Here is a 23551-nt window from a genome sequence, read left to right on the forward strand (position 1 = left end):
ATACTGTATTTCCCAACACTTGCTCTTGATTCAACCACATACTGTTGACTAATTCACATAAAGTAAATAGACCAATCCTCCCTGTATTGTACTCAATTCTCTGAAAGCACTACTACTGTTGCAAGAATTTGGTTGCCGGGAACCACTGCTGTTGCAACAGCGGCCATACTGTAGGACACAGATGACGACCATGTGCTGTCTCCAGCCTGTGACCACTAATGTGGGTGAACTGGTCACATTGTGCCCATTGTTCGGACACACTGTTTCATGTTCTCTTTGCTGTAAGCCCAGTCGGTCAACATTATGACCCAAAGGTTGGGAATATTGGTTTAACCATTAAAGAGGAACACACAATGGTATGCCTGGGTGTGGTGTATACAGGGAACTTATTTTTATCCTTCAAACCAACTACAAAGGACGGGGGTTGTTTGATAAAGCATTCATTCACTAGAGTAGAATGAATAGTTTGCTTAACTGGTTTCTGAGGATAGAAAACAAAAGCTCTTATAAAGCTTTATGGATACAACTGGAGCAATTACTGTACATATTCCCCAAAGGCCTGTGCAGGTCACTTTGCCTGTAACTGTACTATAGCACAACTATAGTATTGTTGCATAACTATACTTTGCATACCATGGCAAAAGTATTAAAACCACCTTAAACGACCCCATACTGTGGTGAACAACGTCAGCTGAGTTCAACATAGCCATGACAGATTCTCAATTCCAAATATCCCAGCTCACAAACTTAACTACACACCACAAACTGTTGGTGCCATGGTACGGATGAAGATGTGTGGCATTCAAACACACTGATTTCAAACACTCTTACTACCATTTGACTGAATAGGGTTAGCCTACCCCAGACTATTTGTTTCTCTGCAAGTTCATCCTTGGCATGGTATAGGCAACAGGGAACATTGGAGAACATTGAAATATCATTAACGACTACAGCCATTGTTTTCATTGATGATGTCCTCATATACTCCACAGACCTCCCTAGCCATGCCCAGCATGTGTCCCTGGTTCTAGAGAAGCTGCGCCAGTACCGCCTATATCTGAAGGCTGAGAAGTGCAGCTTTAACCAGTCCTTCATCCAGTTCCTGGGCTATAACATCGGACCCTGTGGTGCGAGCATGGACGACAATAAGGTGAACGCCATTTTGTCCTGGCCAAGCCCAACTACAGTAAAGGAACTCCAACACTTGCTTGGCTTTGCCAATTTCTACAGGCGGTTTATCAACAACTACAGCTGTCTAGCTGCAACCTTGACCTCCCTCCTGCGCCGGAAACCAAGGAGCCTCACCTAAAACCCGGAAGCCACCAAAGCACTCCAGGGGGCATTCTCCTCAGCACCTGTCCTCCACCATCCAGACCCTGAGCGAAACTTGGTTGAGGTTGATGCCTCCACCATGGGAGTGGGAGCTGTCCTGTCCCAATACCATGGTGATCCACAGCGATCCATGCGCTTACTTCTCCAGGAAGCTGAACCGGCTGAATAAAACTATGACATCGGTAACAGGGAGCTCCTGCCTATCAAGCTTGCACTGGAGAAGTGGAGTTCTATTTTTCCATAAAGTACAGACCAGGCTCTGGTAATTGTATAGAGCTGATGCCCTTTCCCATGTTTTCAATCCCGAGGAATGCAGTGATCTGCCTGAACCCATCCTGCCAGCTGGTGTGGTGGTGAGTCCCATTCATTCCCTGGATCAGCAAATCGTGGTAGCACAAGAGACAGACCCGGCACGTTCCGCTCAGGGTCTGGATGGTGGAGGACAGGTGCTGAGGAGCGGGCTCGGGCTCGTTATTACAGTTAATGTGTCGGGACGGGCCGGGATCGGAAACAAAGTGCTCAGGCTCGGATAGGGTCGGGCTTGATTTTTCCGGCCTGACTTAAACTCTACTACGGACCTACTGCCAGCGTCACCAACACACATTCCTGCCATGGGCTGAGTATGCTCAGAACTCCTTGTGCCAGCCCTCCACCAGTCTGACCCCTTTCCAGTGTGTGCTTGGTCACCAACCATCACTCCTCCCCTGGTCTGGAGAAGCCTGGGACGTTCCTGCAGTAGACGCCTGGTTCCAAATGAGTGAGAGGGTCTGGAATGAGGCACATCACCATCTGAGCTATCCGGCGCTAGAGCCACCAGGCAGACACCCGGAGTTTGCAGTTGGCCAGAAGGTGTGGCTCTCCACCCGAGACATTCGGATTAGGCTCTCTTCAAAAAGCGAAGTCCCAGATACATCGGTCCATTTCCTATCACACATCCGATAAACCAGGTCACATATAGTCTCTTACTAGTCCCCTCAAACTACAAGATCCATCCCACATTCCATGTATCACTTCTCAAACCCTATCACTCACCCCACTCTCCTTCTACAGAGCCTGGTACGATTGTGGAACCCCCGCTGCCGCTTATCCTGGACGAGGGGCCGGTCTATGCTATCCGGGACCTTCTCGACTCCATACGACACGGTGGTCGACTGGAATACTTAAGCCCAGTGTTCCTGTCACTCTTTGTCTGGCCTCGTTGTTGGTAACCGAGCTATCCTGGAGTCTACGTCATTCTCCCTGGAGATTCCCAGAAAACTTATTGGAACGCTCTTCTTTGGAAGCTAAGTTTTGAGCTATCCTCAGTTCTTATTTTGTATGTTCCCTTCTGGCTGTGCCTGGATCTTTTGTGTGTTTATGTTCTTCTGTATGTTATTCTGTTATCTTCTGTGCATTGGACCTTTTGGATTTATTGACTCTTGGTCTGAATAAAACGTGTTGCCACGTGCACACCTTTTGTCTGAGCCTGTATCTGTGACACATACGTAGGTTCCTAATTGTAAGTTGTGTAACATGGCTGGGGGAAACGGGTTCCTTCATCCCACCGGAAACACGCAACAAACTCAACCTAATTTTGCTCACGGGAAAAACAAATGAATTTGATTGTTTCAAGGGTGAATCTGTATAACACGCATGGCATATAACAGATTGTACTCTGAATAAACAGCTGAGTTCACTACTCCAGTGTATATCAGTGCATTGCGCAGTATGTGTTTGCCCATTAACAGTTTCTAGAAAATAAGCCCTCAAACAGACAACTTACCAGCTTCAATATTCTCGTTGACACAGGGGAGGCAAAGAAAACTCGACAAAGGACTCAAAGGCCTTTTAACAGAACCCCTAACCAGGGGTTAGGGTTCTGACTTTATTAATAACAAAATAGAAATAATCTTCTTGCTCTCAGTCTGCGAAGCCAAGGAAAAGTGATGGAGAGCCTAGAGCCCCAGTAACGGGACCCCCTTTATTTGTCCAGCTGAACTTGAACCTACCACTTTGCATAACAGTCAGCTGTTTGTCTATCTCTTGTTCCTCTTTCTGTTAACATCCCTTTAAACTCTTTAAACTTAAAACTCTGATACAGCACACAGATGTTGCCTATATATGGCCCTAAGCATGAACTCTTTAAACTTAAAACTCTGATACAGCACACAGATGCTGCCTATATATGGCCCTAAGCATGAACTCTTTAAACTTAAAACTTATGACACAGCATACGGATGTGACCTACAGTATATGACCTACAGTATATATAAGCACTTTTTTTTTTACTAAATACAGCATACTCTTATCTATCATTAGTAGTTATCTATCATTGCCGCATTTGCACATTTTTATTTGTTTTAGAGCAGGAATTAAGCAGTTATATTTAGACTATCTTATGCAATCCTTTGACTTTTCCACAGTTTACATATTCTGCCACCTTCTACAAGTGAACAGTGTGACCACTTCATTGGTGAACAGTGCAGCTTGGGTGGGTGTGTTTTTGAAAACAAGGCGCCATGCAATATGTCACAGAGTGGCACAGGAGCGACCCGACTAGACAGACAAGGCAAACAGCAGTTGCAGGCTGACCATGGAGATCAGAGCGAGTGCAGGTCTCACCATCACAGAGCCTGTGGAGAGAAGCAGACACTTTTGTTCAAAGCGACCTACAGAATATACCTTACATAGTTCAAATTAACAATACACTGTTTCCTTTGGGAAGCCAACGCTAGGAAAAAAATATTACAAGCATGTCTATACAATATCAGATAACAATAAAACATCGACAAATACCATGAATATACAACCATAACTCTGAGGATTAATTAATTGTAAGCTGAACAGATAAATATTTAGACCCCTCTTGAAAGATCCAACACTATTGCGAGAATACAGACTCATTCCACCACTGCGGAACTGATAAAAAGTCTGTGGATAAAATAGTTATTATTAGTTATATACCAGTAGCTATTTAGTCAGTTAATAGAGGTAAAATAGTAGGATCCTATACGTTCACTCAATCAGGCTGTTTGAGGCTTCTGTGGAGTTTGCTTCTCTTATGTCTCCATCTAAATATGATTATGGTTATGGTTATGGGATTTGACAGAAGCTTTTGTCCAAAGTGACATGTAAATAAAAACTACACAATAATTCATTTGACAGTGAAAAATTTAAACATTTGGTCAGATTACTGTAGGGATAATAGCAACACTGTTAGACATTTCAGTGGGTTTTTACAGTAACTAACTAACACCGCAAAATATGTTGATACGTTTATTTCAGTCTTGAAAAAAACAAAGAAAGTCACTCTGCTATTGCTCTTCACCACCTCCTAGTTTCCTCCTGTTTTGGACACACATTTCGTTCCCTCGTCAAAAAAGGAATCACAGCATTCCGACCCTTGGGGCCCGCTACGTGAGAGAGCGACGGAGGTCGCCATGCCCCCGGCGCAACGGCGGCAAAAGATCGTTCCAGCGTGAAGTTGCCTCGCTACAATGGCGAGAGGCCACTGGCCATCTGGTGCAGGTCTGATTAGCTGCGGAGCTGAACGGCTGGAAGACGGAGAGAACGGGTGTGCAGGTGGCGCAGGTGGCGTTGCACCAACTAAGCAAGCGAGCTGGGCTGCAATCGAAGCCACTCTGCAACGACAATTCGGCCAGAGGATCTTCACCAGCGATGCCCGAGAACAACTCGCCTCCAGGTGGCGACACAAAGACGAAAAGCTGAGCAAGTTCCCCGCCCAGTTCTACATCTATATGCCTGGCAGAGCTACCCAACTGAGGACCGTGGGGACTTGGACACTGACTTTGAGGAGCTTGTTGGCTATGGAGCTATGGCTCTGACGCCAGTCACAGTACAGCAGCCACGACTACAAGACTGTGTGCAGTAAAGACTGGAGGAGACATGGACTCTTGGGGGGGGGGGGGGGGGGTGTGTAACGGCCCTAGCCGAACAGGTGTAGGCTGATTTGACATGGAACTACACTCTCATCTGGTGTAATAATCAAGGAAAGTTGCAAACATACCATGGGCGCAGTATCACGCAGCACCTGAAAATAGTCCCCATAAGCAACAAGCAGAAGTAGTGTGTGATATCACTGCGCCCATAGTACGTTTGCAATGTTCCTTGATTATTACACCAGTATGAGAGTGTAGTTCCATGTCAAATCAGCCTAGAAAATCGCCATTTCTTGCTTGGAGATAACCATGGCCTGTACAAGAAGCTCAGAGAAGTTAAGTCGGTCATCAATTATGATGTTACGGGCCGATCTAGTCGGAGTCAGTTTAGATGAGTCAAGCTGGATCTTAAAGAAAAACTGTTTTTGCTGGAAACACCAAAGCTCACTTTGTCAAATGAATATATAAGTAAAGAAAATACAATTTTAACTCAGTGATGCTTCCATCAAGCAGTGTAGGTGTAAAGACTGAAAATGCATGCACATGGTCCACAGTATTAGTACATGTTAATTACCAGCAGATGGCAGCAGTCACCTACCCTCTTTTACAGTGAAACTCATACACACTGCACATACAGTACAAACCCGTCAGGCGATTAGTAAGTGTGACTCACCAGAAACTGTCACTGTCTTAGAGGCTTGGACCGTTCGCTGGGCTTGTATGTTCTGTGCAGAGCACTGGAAGATCTGGACCCTCCCGGGTGTAGCTGGGGTCCATTGGAGTACATTATTATTGTTTGAGATGGAGCCATCGGAGAAGGCCTGGTTGAACTGCCAGGAGGTGGTACAAGGTAGCGTGCATTTGGCCTGACAGGTGAAGCTATGCTCCACCCCAGCTTTCACCGTGTCTGGGCCAAGTATGCTAACAGCTATTGTCCCGACTGTGGGGAAAGGAAAATATAAACACAGCCACATTTAGATTATGTTCCAGCTATGCTATCCCGTTAATTGAAAATTAAATAGGTGTCTGAATGTGTGCTAGCTTTTATAGATACTGTGGCCAAAATAAAAAATTGCTCAGAATAGTTGTTTATGTCGTTACCATAGTAAAAGACATAGTAGAGAGAATAGCAATATAAACAATAAACAATATCAATACAAGCTAACCTAATGAAAATAAACAATTAATATATGGGAGAATAGTAAATAAATATTAAAGTCATTCAATCAATCAATCATATAATAACAATAACAATGGAATTAAGCAATAATAAAACAACAATGCCAATTTAATCAATGGCCTAATGAAAACAAAACAACACCATATCATACAAACCGTAATCACAAGAAGCGCTTAATAGACTAAGTGCATATTGAATGTGCCTCTTGAAAGATCGAAAACTATTGTTGGAACAAACAGTACTGGGCAACTCATTCCACCTACATGGAATATAATAATAATAACCACCACAATCGTTCCTATCAAAATAAGGTGATAAGGCAGTGAACTCACAGCTCAGCAGGTACCCTCGGCTGAACACGTTGCCCACCTTGCATGCATACAAGCCACCATCGGAGGACAGCAGAGACGTGAAGGATAGCATGCCATTGTTCTCGCTGAGACGCATCCTGGCATCAGTGCTCAGGGGCTGATCGTCTTTTAACCAGGTGGTGGTGGTGGCGGGGTCTGAGCCCTGACAGGTCATCTCGAAGGATTTGCCCACCTGGGGATCAGAGCTGGTGGTGGGCTTCACACTCACCGGGTCTGTGGGAGCACACAGACACAGTCATACGTGAGGGTAGACCCAGGAACGGGTTATCAGTAGACTACAGTACAATGCAGAGAAGAGGCCACACAGTGCTGATTATTACTACTATAAGTTCACGAAACAGTGTGTTTATGTGTATTTATTATACACTGAGTGAGCCTGTATTTAGCCCATATCAGATAAACAAAGGCAATGTTGCTGTACATTACAGAAGAGGCTGGGTAAGAGGATGAGCACAGACTAGGTGTATTGACCAAGTGTGTATCGCCCTATAATGTGTCCTTAGGTTTTGCATTATTGACATTGCCAGTTTTAAAATAACCCGAATTCCTGCATCTGTCGATTCATCTGCAAATGCACCTGCTGCAATTGAACTTTGATCAAAGATAATTGCCACGTTGCTGATGTCCCTGTTGACTTCGTAGCACAAGCATGTCCTCCTTACCAGTGCCAAATGGAAATACTCACTGTTTATTTTCACGGTCTTGGTGGTGGTCCATGACACTTTGGTTTCGGTGTTGACAGCGGTGCACTCCAGCTTCAGGCTCTCTTGACGGCCGTCGGCCGTCACAGTCATGACGCCACCATCCACTTCCTTCCCAGACTCCTTCAATTGGTAGACACACCCTGGGGTGCATTTGTCTGAGCAGGTGAACTCTGTCGGCACCCCTGCCTTCACCACGCCAGGCCCCTTGATAGACGTTTGGAACGGGCCTTTGACTGTAGTCAGAAACACAGTTAAACTTGTGGACAAAACAAAAGTCCTAAAAAATAAAGAGCTGTTAAGATGTACACATACTGTGTGTCCCTTATTTATTCATCTGTCGGCTTGAATGTCATGAAAGTACTCATTTAATATACGTATTGTGTATGTTTATACAGTGCCTATAGAAAGCCATCATACCCCATTTGTTACTTTTTTGTACTGTCTTACAGCCTGAAAGTAAAACCCGTTTAAAAACTTATTTTTCCAGTTTTATTTAAAAATGTAGCTGTACGCAATCAAAATAATGGAAAAAAAAAAGAGACAACAGTTCTGAAAATTAATTAAAAATGAAAAACTAGAATAACAGGGTTTGGAAAGTCACCATCGCCCTGATTTAATACTTTGTAGAGCTTCCTTTTGCTTTTATTACAGCCATCATCAATCTGTTTGGATATGTCTCTATTAGCTTTGCACACCTAGATTGGGGAATATTTGTTTAGAATCATTGTCATGTTGGAAGGGGAATGACCTGCCCGTCTTCAGCTGTCTAGCAGAGGGATGCATGGTTTCCTCAAGAATTTGGTTCCCCTTAATCCTGATCAATCCCAGCTGAAGAGAAACATCCCCACAACATAATGTTGCCCCCACCATGCTTCACAGTAGGCTATAGGTATATGGTGTGTTTTGGGTTTTCAGAACGGTCGTCTTTCTTTCATTATTTTATTTTATTAGATGTTGTACAGCTAAATTTGTTAATAAAACTGGAAAAAGACGTTTTTTAAAATGGCTTTTGATTTCAAGCTGTCAGACAAAAAAAGTAACTATTTCAACAGGGTATGGTGACTTTCTATAGGCACTGTATAAATGCCATATACTATATAGGCTAGGCATTTCGACACAGGGGACACAGAGCAGTTCCAATGTTTGTCAATAGGCCTACATAGGCTATTTTTTTAAAAAGGATTTTTTTTTTCATTTTTGAAACATGAGGAATGTAGGGCAGTAGGCCTAGGCTACAAGGCAAAGCAGAAAGTTACTTCTTCATTTCGTTCATCCCACAGCAAACACACAACAGAAACTTCTCTGACCATGATTTTATGGTTTTATGATGCCTGAGAGAGGTTAGCAGGCAACAAAGTGCTATCAGGCAAGTAAAAGAGAGGACAACACATTACTCAGACAGGAGATTGTGGGCTCTATGTAGGCTACTGGCTTTTTGTGTTCATGACTGTCTTAATGATTTGCATTTACAGTCACATAGAACCATCGGGACAAAGAACAAAATAGGCTACTGTTAGCAAAGCCAACGGCTTTTGATATTCTATGAAATAGCCTACTCCTAACTACGTCTTGGTCTTTAGTTTAGGAGTATTTCATAGAAATCGAAAGCTGGGGTTGCCAACCGTTCAGTATAATGCGGAATCGTCCCGTTTTTGACACATACAAGTCTTGCTCCGTACTGAACAGTTCAGCACTGCAACATGGAGACTGCTCGTACGCGAGGCATGGAGTGAAATTGCTGCGCAGTTGATCAAGCAACCGCGGACCGACAGAAAAAGAAAGTAAACGTTTGGCCTGTTATAATTATTTGGCCATATGTTTAATCACATCGAATTAGAAAGCATTTCCTCCTGATTGCAATCAGGAGGAAATGCTTTCTAATTCGATGTGATTAAACATAGGAAGGCTATTTAATTATTTAACAATATTTAATAGAACAACATGGATTCTCGCATCTTCCATACAAACAGGGCAGAGACTGTACAATGCATTGTTTAGCATTGAGTATCGTTTAGTCAAATTTGAATATAACATGGTCAGAAGATTGTAGCCTAGTCTTTCATTTAAAGATCTTGCACACCTATACGCATACGCCGTTTACCATAGAGTTATATTCGGGCATTCAAATGAAATTTCATTATAAGTCATATCATTATTATTTCATATAATAGTACCCATACAATTGCAGTTTTTTTTTTTTTTTTTTCAGAAGCAATGAACTATTCTACACAGCAAATTTCTGGAGTTCAAAAATCTGTAGTTAAACAAAAAAGTGTTAAAGTGTTAGATTTTGGGAGTTTATTCTCTACATTTAACTACAGCTTGTGTTCAGGGTAACTCTTTAGTGGTGTAATATGTAGGTGTTCATTTATTGGGTGTTGAGGACTGTGAGGAGCCTGATTCAACACTACACCTGAGTTTACAGCACTTGGACTTCACCGTGACTCGAGCCAGGTAAAAGTGTGATTTTACTTCTTACTACTACTTCTAATGTTAATAGCCTACCATACTTTTACTTCGAATGTTATATTAGACTGTGCAAGATTTTAAGACGATAACAGGACGTAACGGTAGCCTACATTTGTAACCTTATATTTTGTCAGACTGTGATGGCCAAACTTGCTAGCAGCTAGCTGCTGAAGTTAGCCCCGAACTTTTTGGCAGCTAGCCCCCAGACTTGTCATACCATGCGTTATCATACTCGTCATTACTGATGTCTTTGTGTATTTAAGTTAACATTAGCCTACGCAGTTTCTTGTCATATCAATGTACTGAACAGTACCGTTGTTGTTTCCTTAGTTGACTCGACACGGCAAGGACCGTAACGGACGCAAGAAGGGGACCCGTGAGGGAATCACGACGAGATGACACGGTAAGGCTACTGTCAGTCTCACGTGAAACATTGTAACGTAAATGGCGGAAACACTGTCGCCTAAAACCTAACTTTTTCACATAGACCTAAAAGAAAACCTAGCTTTTCCCTAGCTAACCAGCAGTAGTGTTTGAAATTGTTCTTTGTCTTTGTGTTTCAGTCCTGCCATGAGCCTGGAGGATCACCTCATGTGAAGGAAACCCTCAGCCATATCTTCTGGCCACAGGAACTTCAAAAGGTCTTGGACAGAAAGCTTCTTCCATATCGGTCATGCACACACTGGAATATAGCCTCTGAATTTAAAATAAAGATGAATATTGAAATAAATAATGAATGTTTTCTGTAGTCATTTTCACCTAAAACATTATTTGTGTTTTTAATTATTAACTCTGAAAAGTGTTAAATAAAACCCTAACCCTAACTGGTAACACCATGAAAGAGTTCACACTAAAATTAACTCCAGATGAGAGTTGTATTTTACTCCACATGAGAGTAGTATTTTAACACCTACAAGTGTTCAGTTTTAACTCCAAAAAAGAGTTTAAAATCAACTCCCGGAAAAGAGTTACTTTAACATCTCCCTGGAGTACATTCGATGGTCTCACATGTACACTTAAATGTAGTTGATATAAACTCCCAGAGAGTTTATTCCAAAGACCAGAATTTGCTGTGTAATTATATCTTACATTAGTAAAACAGGTCTCTGATGGATTTAGAATTTTGGCACTTTAAATATTTAATATATTAAGAACTGCATGTCTAACAATATAATAATACGTATGATATTATAATGATGATTTGATGAGGGGGGGAGTCCTATGACCCCAAAGTCTGCCATAACCGGGCCTCAAATTAAAGAAGTTTGAGGCTGCGTTAGTGTTTCTCAAAGCCTACAGCGGCTAGTGGGTCTGTGTATTTGACCAACCCCCCCAATCCGCTCCATTTTACATTGAATGTTACTTATTTTATTTTCTCATATAGCCAACCCTACTTCTTAATGATATAATCAAAGGAATCTGCGATGCCAAATTCTGTAATGTCTAACTGTAACAGAAGAACAGGCGCCGGTGCTTACTTGGGTCCCCAGAAGAACTCGAGAAGACACACTCTGTGGATCAGACAGATCACAAACATGAGATCTCTGCACAATATTTCATCTCTTAAAATGTAGGCTATCATTCAACAATTATTTTAGTTTTTCATAATGTGTGTGTGTGTGTGTGTGTGTGTGTGTGAGAGAGAGAGAGAGATAAACCGATATCAGGAGATATCGGGATATATATTACCTGTTATTGTAAAAATAACAATTGTATATAGAAGCTTCATATGATCCGCCATTCTTGAGTATGGAGTTCAAGGGGCTGTTCTCTGTTCTCTAAACATTAGTCGGTTCTCTTCTCCTTGGAATGCTACCTTGTCTCTTTTAAAACGTTATGGGTCTACGTAGCGTCTTAGGAGTGTTCTCCTTATTTGGGCATCTGCTATATTAATCTAATGTGTAATTGCGTAAGAGTGCAAAGTAAGAACTTCTTTGGAAATTGTGATGCAGAGCTACTTGTATTACACAATGCTTTAGTCCTTAGAAAATGGTTAGTCATCTGGTTGGTCATCTGCTTCCTGTTTCTGTTTTTCTGCTTCTTGGGGTCTTATCAGATTTAAACTGACTTCAGGTTTACTCCCTCTCTTTCCCAACAGCAGCTGGTTGATAACTTGCACAGTGGTTTGGATCTGAGGATTTATTTTCGGGTACTGTTATAATGATACATACAAATTTGGTCCGGTCGCTGTAACATGCCTCTCTCTCTCTTTCTCTCTCTCCTCACTCGAATCCCACACACACACACCCTTTCTCGCTCTCACGTACCCCTCCCACTCTGGATACGGAGCCTGCGGCTTAAAGAGCCAGCCCCTAACTTTACAAACAGCGTTTTCCTTCTTCCTCTGCTTCTGACCCCTCATTGACCCATAGTAGTGAGTCCTCCATGTGCCACAAATGGGAGTGTGAGACAATGTGTGTAGAAGTGACACTGTGACACTTGTGTGACACTTTGACCCTGACTCTGTATGATTGTCTGAAAAAAAAAAACTTTATGTACATTACAGTATATGTACTCATGTATGTTTTGTGGATATTATGTAATACGTTTCTTAGTTTTTGTAGGCATGAATACGTTGCTTATTCAGCCCAACTTTTGTTGGTTTAAGTGCACTATATTGGCAAAAGTATTTGCTCACCACACTTGACTCACTTCCCATTCTTAATCCAAAGGGGCCATGGAAGGGACAGGAAGGAGCCATCCCCAAACTCCTCCCACAAAGTTAGGAGCATGGAATTGTCCATAATCTCTCAGTTAATGCTGAAGCATTCAGAGTTCCTTTCACTGGAACTAAGGGACCAGGCCCAGCTCCAGGATGCCCTCATCCTGTTCCAACATGACAGTGCACCAGTGCACCAAGTAAGGTCCATAAAGACATGGATAACAGAGTTTGGCGAGGATGAACTTGACTGGCCTGCACAAAGTCCTGACCTCAACACCTAGAACACCTTTGGGATGAGTTAGAGCGGAGTCTGAGAGCCAGTCACCTCGTCCAAAAAGAATGGTCAAAAATCCCCATAAACACACTCCTAAACCTGGTGGAAAGACTTCCCATGAGAGTTGAAGCTGTTATATATAAATATGGGTTGATTTTTTTTTTGTCCCTGTCCGTCCCTGCAGGCACGTGCACACTCGCATGCACACACACACAGTACACAAATACACAAAAACAGACAGACACCACATGCTTATTTATATACAGAAAAGTTGCAAGAGGGATGGTGTATGAGATGAAGACAAATTGACAAGCGTGATTTATTTTTGAGACACTGGGTTGAGACAACGAAAACAATCCAGAATTCATTCTGCAGAATAGCAATATTGAACAAGACATTTATTTCAGTGTGTCTCAATATAATCGGTAGATCCCGCAGGGGACAGTATAGTCACAGAGCAGTCCTTCCTGGGTTGCCCTGTGCCATGTCTGACTGCTCATGCTAAAAATGCACTCTATGTCAGGAGAGTCAATAACATGATTCAGAAGAATGCAAACACCCGGTGGTCAAATCGTTATGTCTCCATAGCAATGCATACCCATTCTTAATCTCGAGAAAGGAAGGGGCTTTTGAGTTGTCTGAATTGAATCAGTTGTGAGCACACAAAAAAAGAAAGAATGGCAACAAGATCAACGTCATACCCATATACTGTATATGTAAAATCTTTCATTCATCTGTGGCAAATGTATATTATGCTAAATGTATTCTGTTATGTTTGACTAACAAAAAGTCTGAGAACACAAAAGATACAAAGATACATTTGATGTATTGCAGTCAATTTCTTTTACATCAGCAAAGACTGTGGACAAAGACATGCAACCAAAGACATACAAAATTCCACCAAAAAAGGTCTTTCAATCTATCTCAGTCATTAACATTGCATTCTTCATTTGTTAACAGTGCAGCTTGGCCGGGTGTATGATTGAAAACAAGGCTCCATGCAATATGTCACATAGTGGCACAGGAGCGACCCCACTAGACAGACAAGGGAAACAGCAGTTGCAGGCTGACCATGGAGATCAGAGCGAACGCTGGTCTCACTGTCACAGAGCCACTGGGGGGAGGAGGGGGGGCCGGGGTGGTAGGGGTGGTAGGGCGTTCTGTGGAGAGAAGCATGGTATCTATGTTAAGGTTATATTTAGCAGACACTTTTGTTTAAAGCGACTTACAAAATATACCTTACAAAAGTTAAAATGAACAGTAAACTGTTTTTGGTAAGACAATAAAATAGGAGTCTTTAGACCCATCTTGAAAGGCCCATAGTCTACTATATGTGATTCCAGAATGTTTGTAAACAAGGGTAGAATGCGAGTGGCTTCCACTGATGTACTACTGTAAACGGCTACTGTAAACGTAGTTAAAACATTGTTGTTAATCAAGTAGTTAAAACAATACGAAAACGTCTTGTGTTCTGGGGTTGCGTCGCCAGATATTAAGCAAAGGGAGTAGGGTTTAATCGGTTTCCTTCAGAAACAGCTAAATGTATCCAGCAGCGACAGTGGGGCTAGATGAGGAGGATAAGCAAGTGGACGTCAACATAATGAGTGAGAAGATAGCAAGACTTCAGTTTCATATGTAAATCTTGATCCATTATAAAATATTATTCATGAAGGCATTTTCAGGGAACATTTATTTTGACATTATAGGCTACTATGGTACCATATGGTGTGTAAAATGTGTTTCCATTTTTGTAACTAGTAGCCTAGAAGAGTCTCCGAACATAGCTATCCAAGTTTGTCTTGATTTTTCCCACTCCAGCTTTGGCTGTAAGCTTAGTATTTCTTTCTGTGTTTACTGAACCTGTATTCTTAGCTGTAAAGTCAATTAACTTTGTTGATTTATTCGTCTTGAGTTCATGTTACCTGCCACACTGAAATAGCTTGTACATTGTATGTTAGTAATGCTATTCTGATGTTAATGTAGCGTGTAAGTTTAATGTGTGAATGGGCAAGTAGCGTGTTATCGTTTAAGATAGATTAGTATCTTTCTGTTTAGTTGTCACTCGTCAATTTCACCTGTCTGAAGTCAATAAAGGAGCATGGCACTCATTGTCCTGGCGAGTTTGGCTTGCAGTTCAACTGTGGGAGTTTGTTTAATAGTGAGAACGCTTCTCTTTTGCCAACCGGAAGAATGTTTGTCGGGCTCTACAGTTGTTGCGATGTCATAGTGAATTGTCGTATTGCAAGAATGCAGAACTCTAGGCAACTCATTCAGAGGAACCACTGAAGGAAGTTCTTGATATTGATAAAATAAGTTTTGTAATAGTTAAATAGCTATTTAGTCAGTTGATAGAGTCAAAATAGTATGACCCTATGTTCACTCAAACAGGTTGTGTTAGGCTACTGTGGAGTTTTCTTCTCTTATGTCTCCATTAATTGTTAGTAAATGTAGGCTAGCCAATTGAGTAAGTAAATAAGTGAACAATTTTACAATTTTTACTCCACAATATTAGTGATTTGCTTGATTTTATTGGCATACATTTTAATTACCAGCAGATGGCAGCAGTCACCTACCCTCTTTTACAGTGAAACTCATACACACTGCACATACAGTACAAACCCATCAGGCGATTAGTAAGTGTGACTCACCAGAAACTGTCACTCTCTTAGTGGCTTGGGCCATTCGCTGGGCTAGTGAGTTCTGTGCGATGCACTGGAAGGACTGGATTATCCCGGGTGTATCTGGGGTCCATCGGACTTCAACTCCATTGGCTATGAAGGAGCCAATGATGTAGCCGTCGGGCAACCTCCAGGTGATGGAACAAGGCAGCGTGCAGTTGGCCTGACAGGTGAAGTTGTGCTCCACCCCAGCCTCCACCGTGTCCGGGCCAAGGATGCTAACAGCTATTGTCCCGACTGTGGGGAAAGGAAAAGACAAACACAGTCACATTTAGATTATGTTCCAGCTATGCTATCCCATTTATTGAAAATGAAATAGACTTCTGAATGTGTGCTAGCTTTTACAGATATTATGGTCTGGATACTGAGGATGTGGGTATCTCATTGCAATTAAATTTAGATAGCCTATAGACACACTATACATGGTCTATCTGATTTAAGGCAAACTGGTGCATTTAGTGCTGTAGATGAGAATGGCACATAACACTGTCCTGTACACTAGTCTTTGATACATAAAGTCCAAAACCAAATAAAAATTAACATGTTATTTACCAAAATAACATGTTATTTAGAGCATAAAAGAGCAGTGTAGGGCTCATCTAAAATAACTCTGAGATGACATGGCAATAGGTACAACCATTCATAATGTTGTATTGAGCATACTGTATCATCATGACCACCACAACCTAAGGTGATAAGGCAGTGAACTCACAGCTCAGCAGGTACCCTCGGCTGGTCACGGTGATGGTGCTGTTGGCCACCTCGCACTCATAATAGCCACCATCGGAGGGCAGCAGAGACCTGAAGGCTAGCGTGGCATTGTGCTCGCTGAGACGCATCCTGGCATCGGTGTCGAGGGGCTTTCCGTCTTTGAACCAGGCGGTGGCGATGGTGGGGCCCGAGCCCTGACAGGTCATCGTGAAGGACTGGCCCTCCTGGGGATCAGAGCTGGTGGTGGGCTGCACACTCACCGGGTCTGTGGGAGCACACAGTCATACCCTACGCTATGATGTGTCCTTAGGTTTTGCATTATTGACATTGCCAGTTTTACAACAACTCTCCGTTCCTGTATATTATCGATTCATCTGCAAATGCAATTGCTCCAGTTGGACTTTGAACAAAGACAGTTGCCACGTTGCTGATGTCTTTGTTGACTTCCTTCTTACCGTAAGTCGCACAAGCATTTCCTCCTTCCCAGCACCACAAATGGTTGACGATATATTCTGCCTAAGTACTCACTGTTTATTTTGACGGTCTTGCTGGCGCTCCATGATTTGTTGCTGGCGGGGTTGACGGCGGTGCACTCCAGCTCCAGGCTCTCAGTCCGGCCGCTGACCGTCAGGGTCATGACGTTACCCTCCACTTCCTTCCCAGTCACCTTCCAGTTGTAGACACACTCTGGGGTGCATTCTGCTGAGCAGGTGAAGTCTGTCGGCACTCCGGCCATCACCTCACTGGGCCCGCTGATAGATGGAAAGAACGGGCCTCCTGGTTAGGAACACAGAGACCAGTCTCTGGCATAAATTTGTGGTCAAAATGAATGTCCAAAAAAAAAATAAACAGAGCTGTGTAAATGTGCATATACTGTACAGTCTGTTCCTTATTTATTAATCTGTCAGCTTGTATGTCAAGTACATACACTCTTTTAATATACGTCTACATACATACTGTAGGTTATAGGCATTTCAACACACGGAATGAAAAGCAGTTCCAATGTTTGCCAAAACATTTTTTAGAAAGGAATTCTTTCATTTTTTATACATGAGCAATGGAGGGCACAGTAGTGTTAGGCAAAGCAAGAGTTACCTCTTCATTTGGTTCATATCATGGCAAACACACAATAGAAGCTACTCTGACCTTTATGATTTTATGGTTTCATGACGCCTGAGAGTGGTTAGCAGGCAACAGAGTGCTATCAGGCAAGTCAGAGAGAGGACAATAAATGACTCAGACAGGAGATTGTGAGCTCTATGTACTGGCTTTTCTGTTCATGACTCTCTCTCTGATTTGCATTTACAGGCACACAGAGCCATCGCGACAAAGAACAAAGTACTGTTACTGTAGCAAAGCTGAACAGCTTTTGATATTCTATGAAATATTCCTACTACTTTTAGGAGGAAACTATGCAGATTGGGCAATTTCTTCTCTGTTTTCTCTGTTTTTGCTCGCATGTTTCTCTGCCGAGCTTCCTCTACATCAGTATATTTTGCAACACTCCTCAATTGGTCAGTCTGCCGTTACATGAGTATGATCACGGAAAAACTGTTCAGCTTAAAAAACTGCAGTTCCTCTTTAATTATATAATCACAGGAATCCAAGATGCCAAATTCTGTAACATCTACTGTAAATGTGAGAAGAACAGACGCCGGTGCTTACGTGGATCAGGATCACTAATAGGCAGAGAGAAGGCACACTCTGTGGATCAGACAGACATATCACAAACATGAGATCTCTGCACAAGATATCATCTTTCAAAATGTATCATTCAAAGATTGTCATTTTTCATATGTGTGTGTGTGTGTGTGTGTGTGTGTGAGAGAGAGAGAGAGAGAGAGAGAGAGAGAGAGAGAGAGAGAGAGAGATAATGAGAGATTGAGACTGATATCAGGATGTACATTACCTGTTATTGTGAAAATAAAAATTGTGGTTAGAAGCTTCATATGATCTGCCATTCTTCAAGTATGAGTTCAAGGGCCTGTTCTGTGTTCTTTGAAGATTGATCTGTTCTACTTTTCCTTGGAATGCTTCCTTTTCTCTTTTAAAGAGTTATGGGGCCTACGTAACGTCTTGGCAGTATATTGATCTAATGTCATTTTGTCATGCAATTTGGGAACTTCTTTAGCACATGTAACACAGAGCTAGTCTGTCATAATATCCTGCTTTAGTACATCGCACCATCCTTCAGGAAATGGTTGGTCAACCATGTTCTCTGTTTTGAGCTTTTTCCTGCTTTCTGGGGTCTTGTCGGAGATTTTCTTCTTCCGCTGCCTCTGACCCCTCACTGACCCATAGTGTCCTCCATAGGCACCATGTATGAGTGTGTGACACTGTGTGTAGTAATGTGACACTGTGACACATGTGTGACACTTTGACCCTGACTCTGTTTGATTGAGTGTCTGGGGGAAAAAAAAAACATGTACATACAGTATGTACTCAAGTATGTTTTGTGGGCATGAATGCATTCTTTAGTTTTTGTTGGTATGAATACGTTTCTTATGTGGCCCAACTTTTGTTGGCTTAAGTAAGTGAACAGTAGCAATAGTTTGCCTACAAACCCTTAACTGTATGTCATCATCAGCTGACATGCCTAATGAATGTAGAACTTCAAACAGAGTTTTGAGCTGTTATGTAATAGATCACACTTCAAATGCACTTAGTAAAATTAGCCCACCCAAAACGTATAATTTAAGATTTTTTCAACCCCTGAAATGTTTACATTAGAATATCTCTGCTGTCTGTTCTCTATTTATTTTAAGGCTAGTGTATCCCTCTTTGTTGTATCACTGTTTGGTGTGTGTGGTTTGGTATGTATTGGATCTTTAAATGCTCCAAAGTAAATTTGGCTAAGCTATCTTGAATCTCGTGAGTCCTGCCTTCCCTGATACAATGTCTCAAATGGAAAGGTATTTTTATGTGTTTGAGTTTCCTTTGTGACTCTCAGCCCCGCTGTCTGCTGGGCAATTATGAACACGCCAGATGGTGGCGCTTGTGCACAAGACAGAGAGAGAGAGAGAGAGAGAGAGAGAGAGAGAGAGGAAAGAGAGAGAGGAGAAAGAGAGAAGCAGAAGTGAAAAGACAAAGTCAAAATACATTTCAAAGGGAAACTATGAATACAAGTATACAACATTGAAAATCAGCTTGCCAGTGTCATCTCACCTCCAAAGAGAAGGGGGGGGGGGGGGGGGGGGGGGGTGTGTGGCTGTCCAAGGACACAAGACACTCTTTCCCTTACTCCAATGTAAAGATCCACTCCCACCCACAGAGTCAAAATTACTTCTGTAGGATTTGAAAATATCCTTCTTTAAGTACTGAATAACATCATCACTGTTGTGAAGTGAGAGATGTACAGATGGACATTTATTACTTGACTAGAGAACACATTCTCTCTCTCTCTCTTTGTCTCTCTCTACTGTACTTCCCTCCCTCTCTCCCTCTCTTCCCCATGATCTCATCCACCTTTGTACTCTTCCCTTTCCACTCACTGTTTGTTTAGTCAAACATTTACTGGCAGTGACCCAGCTAACCCTGGTCAGCTTAGACATCGTGGCATAGTTATTCATAATACTGCACCCATTACACTGAGTCAACATCCATACAGGGACATGGCTAATTCAGATTCTTCACACAAAAACATAATCTCATTTCATTTCTTTGGAAGACCAAGACGGTCCTTTTTGCGATGTTACTCCCATACTGATATAATTCTGTACAGTGTTGCAATATCACAACACACCTAGTCACCAATATCACTGAAACACAACAAACCTGAGTATGTATAAAGCTGAGAACACTAAGTTTGCAATTTCTGCAGTTAAGGTCACACAGATTTCAGTCACAGATACCTCAGAGATGTGACGACACTTCCTTCAACAGCTCTTGTGACACAACTGTAAGTGTTGCAGTCAGAGGACTTTCCTGGGCATTTCGTCCACAGATAACATGATGGTAATGGCCCCTCTGCTATTCCTGTGGGAAAATATGCTGTGCCAACAGTCTGTGTCTTCAACCAGTTAAGAACACACCACTCACATGACTACCCTTTCACTCTCTTTAAGCCAAGCTGTCAGCTGTCTCTTTTATCTTATTACAACTTCAGATATCTCTGCTCCTTGATCTTACCACCATCTCATGTAAAGAGAAGGGTAACGTATAGAGTCACCTAAGGCATTCAGAATGGAACCAAATTCCGTATCAACAACATACAGTACACGTTAGAGGGCAGTAGACATGTGGACACATGTAATAGACAACCAGGGTTTAATAGACAACCAGGTTTTACCAGATACCATTTTTTTCACACCATACAAGATAAGAGTCTGTGTTCCATCCGCATGTTTGCGATGGGGGAAGGGATCTTTTGATTCTCACCGTGTCTTGCTCTCAGAAACATGTGGTTGTGTATGTTAATGGAAAATAATTGAATTTGTATGCAGAATTTTTTTTTTTTTTAAATTAAAATATTTGTTCTTGTCTGTTGGCAGCCACACCTGTATTATGTTTATCTAAATACCTCTGAGGTTTGGCAGGTGGTGGGCACACATCCTGTTTTCTACTCATGAGCCGATGCAAAGCACCTCTGGGTATGTGTGCAACAGCATTGCAGCTGTGGTGCAAACTTTGTAGTGTGGGTTCACCACAAAGGTTCACTGGAATGTGTACACCTGTACCCTTGCAAGGTTGCAAATAATACAGTCAGACATACATGAATAGTTCTTACAGTTAATTTCCCATTACTGTCATACAGTGTAATGTGACAGGTAAGGTAACCGTGACAATCTGAATGGGAAGGAAATAATGGTGAAACTATTAACCGTGCAGGAACATTTTACACAAGCAGCTTCCTCTCAGAAACTGTAACTGCATGTACATTTAACTCAGTGAATGTGCACGTGTGTGTGGATGGGTTAGATGGCAAATAGACAACTGTTTCAGCATTTCAAATTTATTTTTGAGACAGCATCAATACTTCGTAATGTTCACAATCTGCTCAAAGTCTATGTAAAAATTTTACAATATCACATTTGAAAGGCATCATTACTCAAGTGCATTTGTACAGTACATGGCACTGTAAAAAGAGGGGGAAATGTGCATATCAAGCCTTAAGGAAAAGACAGCATTGCATCTCTAAAAACAGGCATCCCTGAGGCATGTTTTCACATAATAATAAATCACAAAATTGAAAAATTGGAGACAAGCTTCACAAAAGATCTGATGAATACAAGTGACCAAACAGATTAATAGAAATGTGTCAAACACAGTGCATATGATAAAATATATTAAAACTCTTTACACAATGAATTGTTTCTAACTTGCAATTACATAACACTTCATCTCCTGATCATTCATAGGTTATTTCTAAAAGTAAAGTAAAGTAAAGCAGTATGGTCATAACACTATGAAACATTTCATACACATCTATTCCCAAAATCATACAATTCAATAAGTCTGCAAAATTACACTATTAGAAAATAATTCATACCAAAAACATAGTACCAAAGCACAAAATTGGCTTGAGTATTCAGGAGCAATTTTAACCAATTTAACCAATTTTAGAAAATAAATCTTTAGCTAGTACTCATGTATAAATAAAGCCAAGCATGCATTTTAAATGCATGGGAAAAAAATGCTTTGAAACGTCTGAGATCAAGTGACATCCACTTTCTCCAGCTGAATGCATCATCACCTCTGCATCAATGTGTTAATTAACCCCTCACTATGCTATTCTTAAATATGCACTATCACATGTGTCACATAAAAAGTGACAAAGTGACGAAGTCCTATACAACAAGAGACTTCTGTGGTCTACAAATGAATCTATCTCTTTGAATCAAATCTCAACACATACTGTAAATCAATTTTTTTATCAAAATTCATCACTATGACAATAAAATGATAACTATGAACGTAAATACATACTGCAATGCTGATTAAATTAACTGAACCCAAGTGATGAATATGTGCAACCCAAATGAACATAGTGATGGTATTTGGAGTGTCACATGGACAGTAGCAGGACAAAAGTGCAGCCAGAGAAACACGAGAGGATGGTCATTTTTCTGGACCTGAGCATACGTCACCTCTGGTCACACCTGACGGGGTGGTCCAGGAGCCTGTTGGGCAAACATATGCAAATCATGTAATAAACTTAGTCAACATCTGGTCAAAGACAGGTAAGCACACCGATGACACACACATACAGTATACAGTATAGAGCTTGTAATCTCATCACCTTAGTGCAGCACATAATCATCAGTTATTGCCCATAATGGTCATGGTTTTCCATCTATCAGTAATTTGTGGCCACTGTGGTCTCCTTTAGACCACAGGATTTGTTGGACATTTACATTTAGTGGATGTTTTCATTCAAAACTACTTGAAACACTATGCAGGCCCTAGATATCGACCCCATGGCATTGGGTGTTGTTATCAACTTGCTTTATCAGTTCAGCTACTTGAACAGTAGCTTCTCTCTCTGGGGTAGTTCAAGATCTAATTTTGTAGGCATATTTAAAGGGGGACTATGCATGTCTTTGAATCTTAATTTACCTTAAAGAGAAACTATACAGGATTGGCGATTTCATCTCCGGTTTCGGATTCGCTTTTAGTTTTCGCTCGTTTTATGCTTGCATATTTCTCTGCAGAGCTTCCCCTACAGCTTTAGCGTGTATATTTATACATAATAGGCTGTATATATATAAATAAATTGCAAGCGCTGTTCTTCTTGTTCCTTACGCGTCTCAGACTTCCAGATGTAAACAAGGAGCGATCGCCTCCTGCACAAACTGCAAGGTTGCAATAGCGGATAGGGACACAGGGGGCGGGAGGAAATATGACTGTTTTCGATAAAACTGGTCAGTCAAGCAAAACAACGATTTCTAAGCAATTTTATGACTATGAAAAAGTTGCACGGGGTCTCTTTAACTGAACAGCTTCGGAGTCATTGGAATGGTTATATGTCATTTTTAAAAAAAAAATTGGGGGGGAAGGGGTCTCGCAGCCTCACGATCAGTTTCATGATAAGACACACTGACCAATTGAGGAGTGTTGTTAAAATGTACACTCTAAAGCTGTTGGGGAAGCTCTGCAGAGAAACCTGCAAGCATATAATGAGAAGACAGCGAAGAAATCACCAAACCTGCATAGCTCTTTAAAGCTGCAATGAAAAAAAGAATTGCTGGATTTACTTAATTTTATCATGTACAGCGGTTGCACATTAATTAAATGTCTAGGTTTACGAAACTGATTCTGCTGTGATAACCCAATTTGATCTAGCAGTTTCAGTG

General features: G+C 41.6%; 2 protein-coding genes and 1 long non-coding RNA gene across 3 annotated transcripts; 1 reads left to right on the forward strand and 2 right to left on the reverse strand.

Moving 5' to 3' along the window:
- Positions 1-3154: 3154 nt before the first annotated feature.
- On the reverse strand, positions 3155-11947 carry LOC134082966 (immunoglobulin superfamily DCC subclass member 3-like). Its single transcript, XM_062539034.1, has 6 exons — positions 11624-11947; positions 11413-11445; positions 7447-7698; positions 6723-6974; positions 5884-6150; positions 3155-3944 (listed from the first exon to the last, which is right to left on the reverse strand). The coding sequence occupies exons 1-6, from the start codon at positions 11673-11675 to the stop codon at positions 3868-3870; spliced, it is 933 nt and encodes a 310-aa protein (XP_062395018.1). The 5' UTR covers positions 11676-11947; the 3' UTR covers positions 3155-3867.
- Positions 9579-10627, forward strand: LOC134082967 (uncharacterized). The gene is made up of 3 exons (XR_009939678.1): positions 9579-9919; positions 10265-10337; positions 10498-10627. It is a non-coding gene; the product is annotated as an uncharacterized LOC134082967 (long non-coding RNA).
- Positions 11948-13160: 1213 nt separating the features above from the next.
- On the reverse strand, positions 13161-19215 carry LOC134082964 (carcinoembryonic antigen-related cell adhesion molecule 1-like). Its single transcript, XM_062539033.1, has 6 exons — positions 18169-19215; positions 17925-17963; positions 16788-17036; positions 16261-16524; positions 15519-15785; positions 13161-14030 (listed from the first exon to the last, which is right to left on the reverse strand). The coding sequence occupies exons 1-6, from the start codon at positions 18218-18220 to the stop codon at positions 13906-13908; spliced, it is 996 nt and encodes a 331-aa protein (XP_062395017.1). The 5' UTR covers positions 18221-19215; the 3' UTR covers positions 13161-13905.
- Between the last annotated feature and the right edge of the window lie 4336 nt (positions 19216-23551).

This window comes from Sardina pilchardus, chromosome 6 (assembly GCF_963854185.1).
Source record: "Sardina pilchardus chromosome 6, fSarPil1.1, whole genome shotgun sequence".
NCBI lineage: Eukaryota > Metazoa > Chordata > Actinopteri > Clupeiformes > Clupeidae > Sardina > Sardina pilchardus.

What these genes read in the sequence shown, in the direction of transcription:
- LOC134082966 (XM_062539034.1), bottom strand. Translation starts at nt 11,675, where the DNA reads ATGGCGGATCATATGAAGCTTCTATATACAATTGTTATTTTTACAATA. An exon ending in TGTTATTTTTACAATAACAG is followed by an intron (nt 11,446 to 11,623) that starts GTAATATATATC and finishes TCTGATCCACAG; the next exon opens with AGTGTGTCTTCTCGAGTTCT. An exon ending in GAGTTCTTCTGGGGACCCAA is followed by an intron (nt 7,699 to 11,412) that starts GTAAGCACCGGC and finishes TTCTGACTACAG; the next exon opens with TCAAAGGCCCGTTCCAAACG.
- LOC134082964 (XM_062539033.1), bottom strand. Translation starts at nt 18,220, where the DNA reads ATGGCAGATCATATGAAGCTTCTAACCACAATTTTTATTTTCACAATA. An exon ending in TTTTATTTTCACAATAACAG is followed by an intron (nt 17,964 to 18,168) that starts GTAATGTACATC and finishes TCTGATCCACAG; the next exon opens with AGTGTGCCTTCTCTCTGCCT. An exon ending in TAAGAGAGTGACAGTTTCTG is followed by an intron (nt 14,031 to 15,518) that starts GTGAGTCACACT and finishes TTCTCTCCACAG; the next exon opens with AACGCCCTACCACCCCTACC.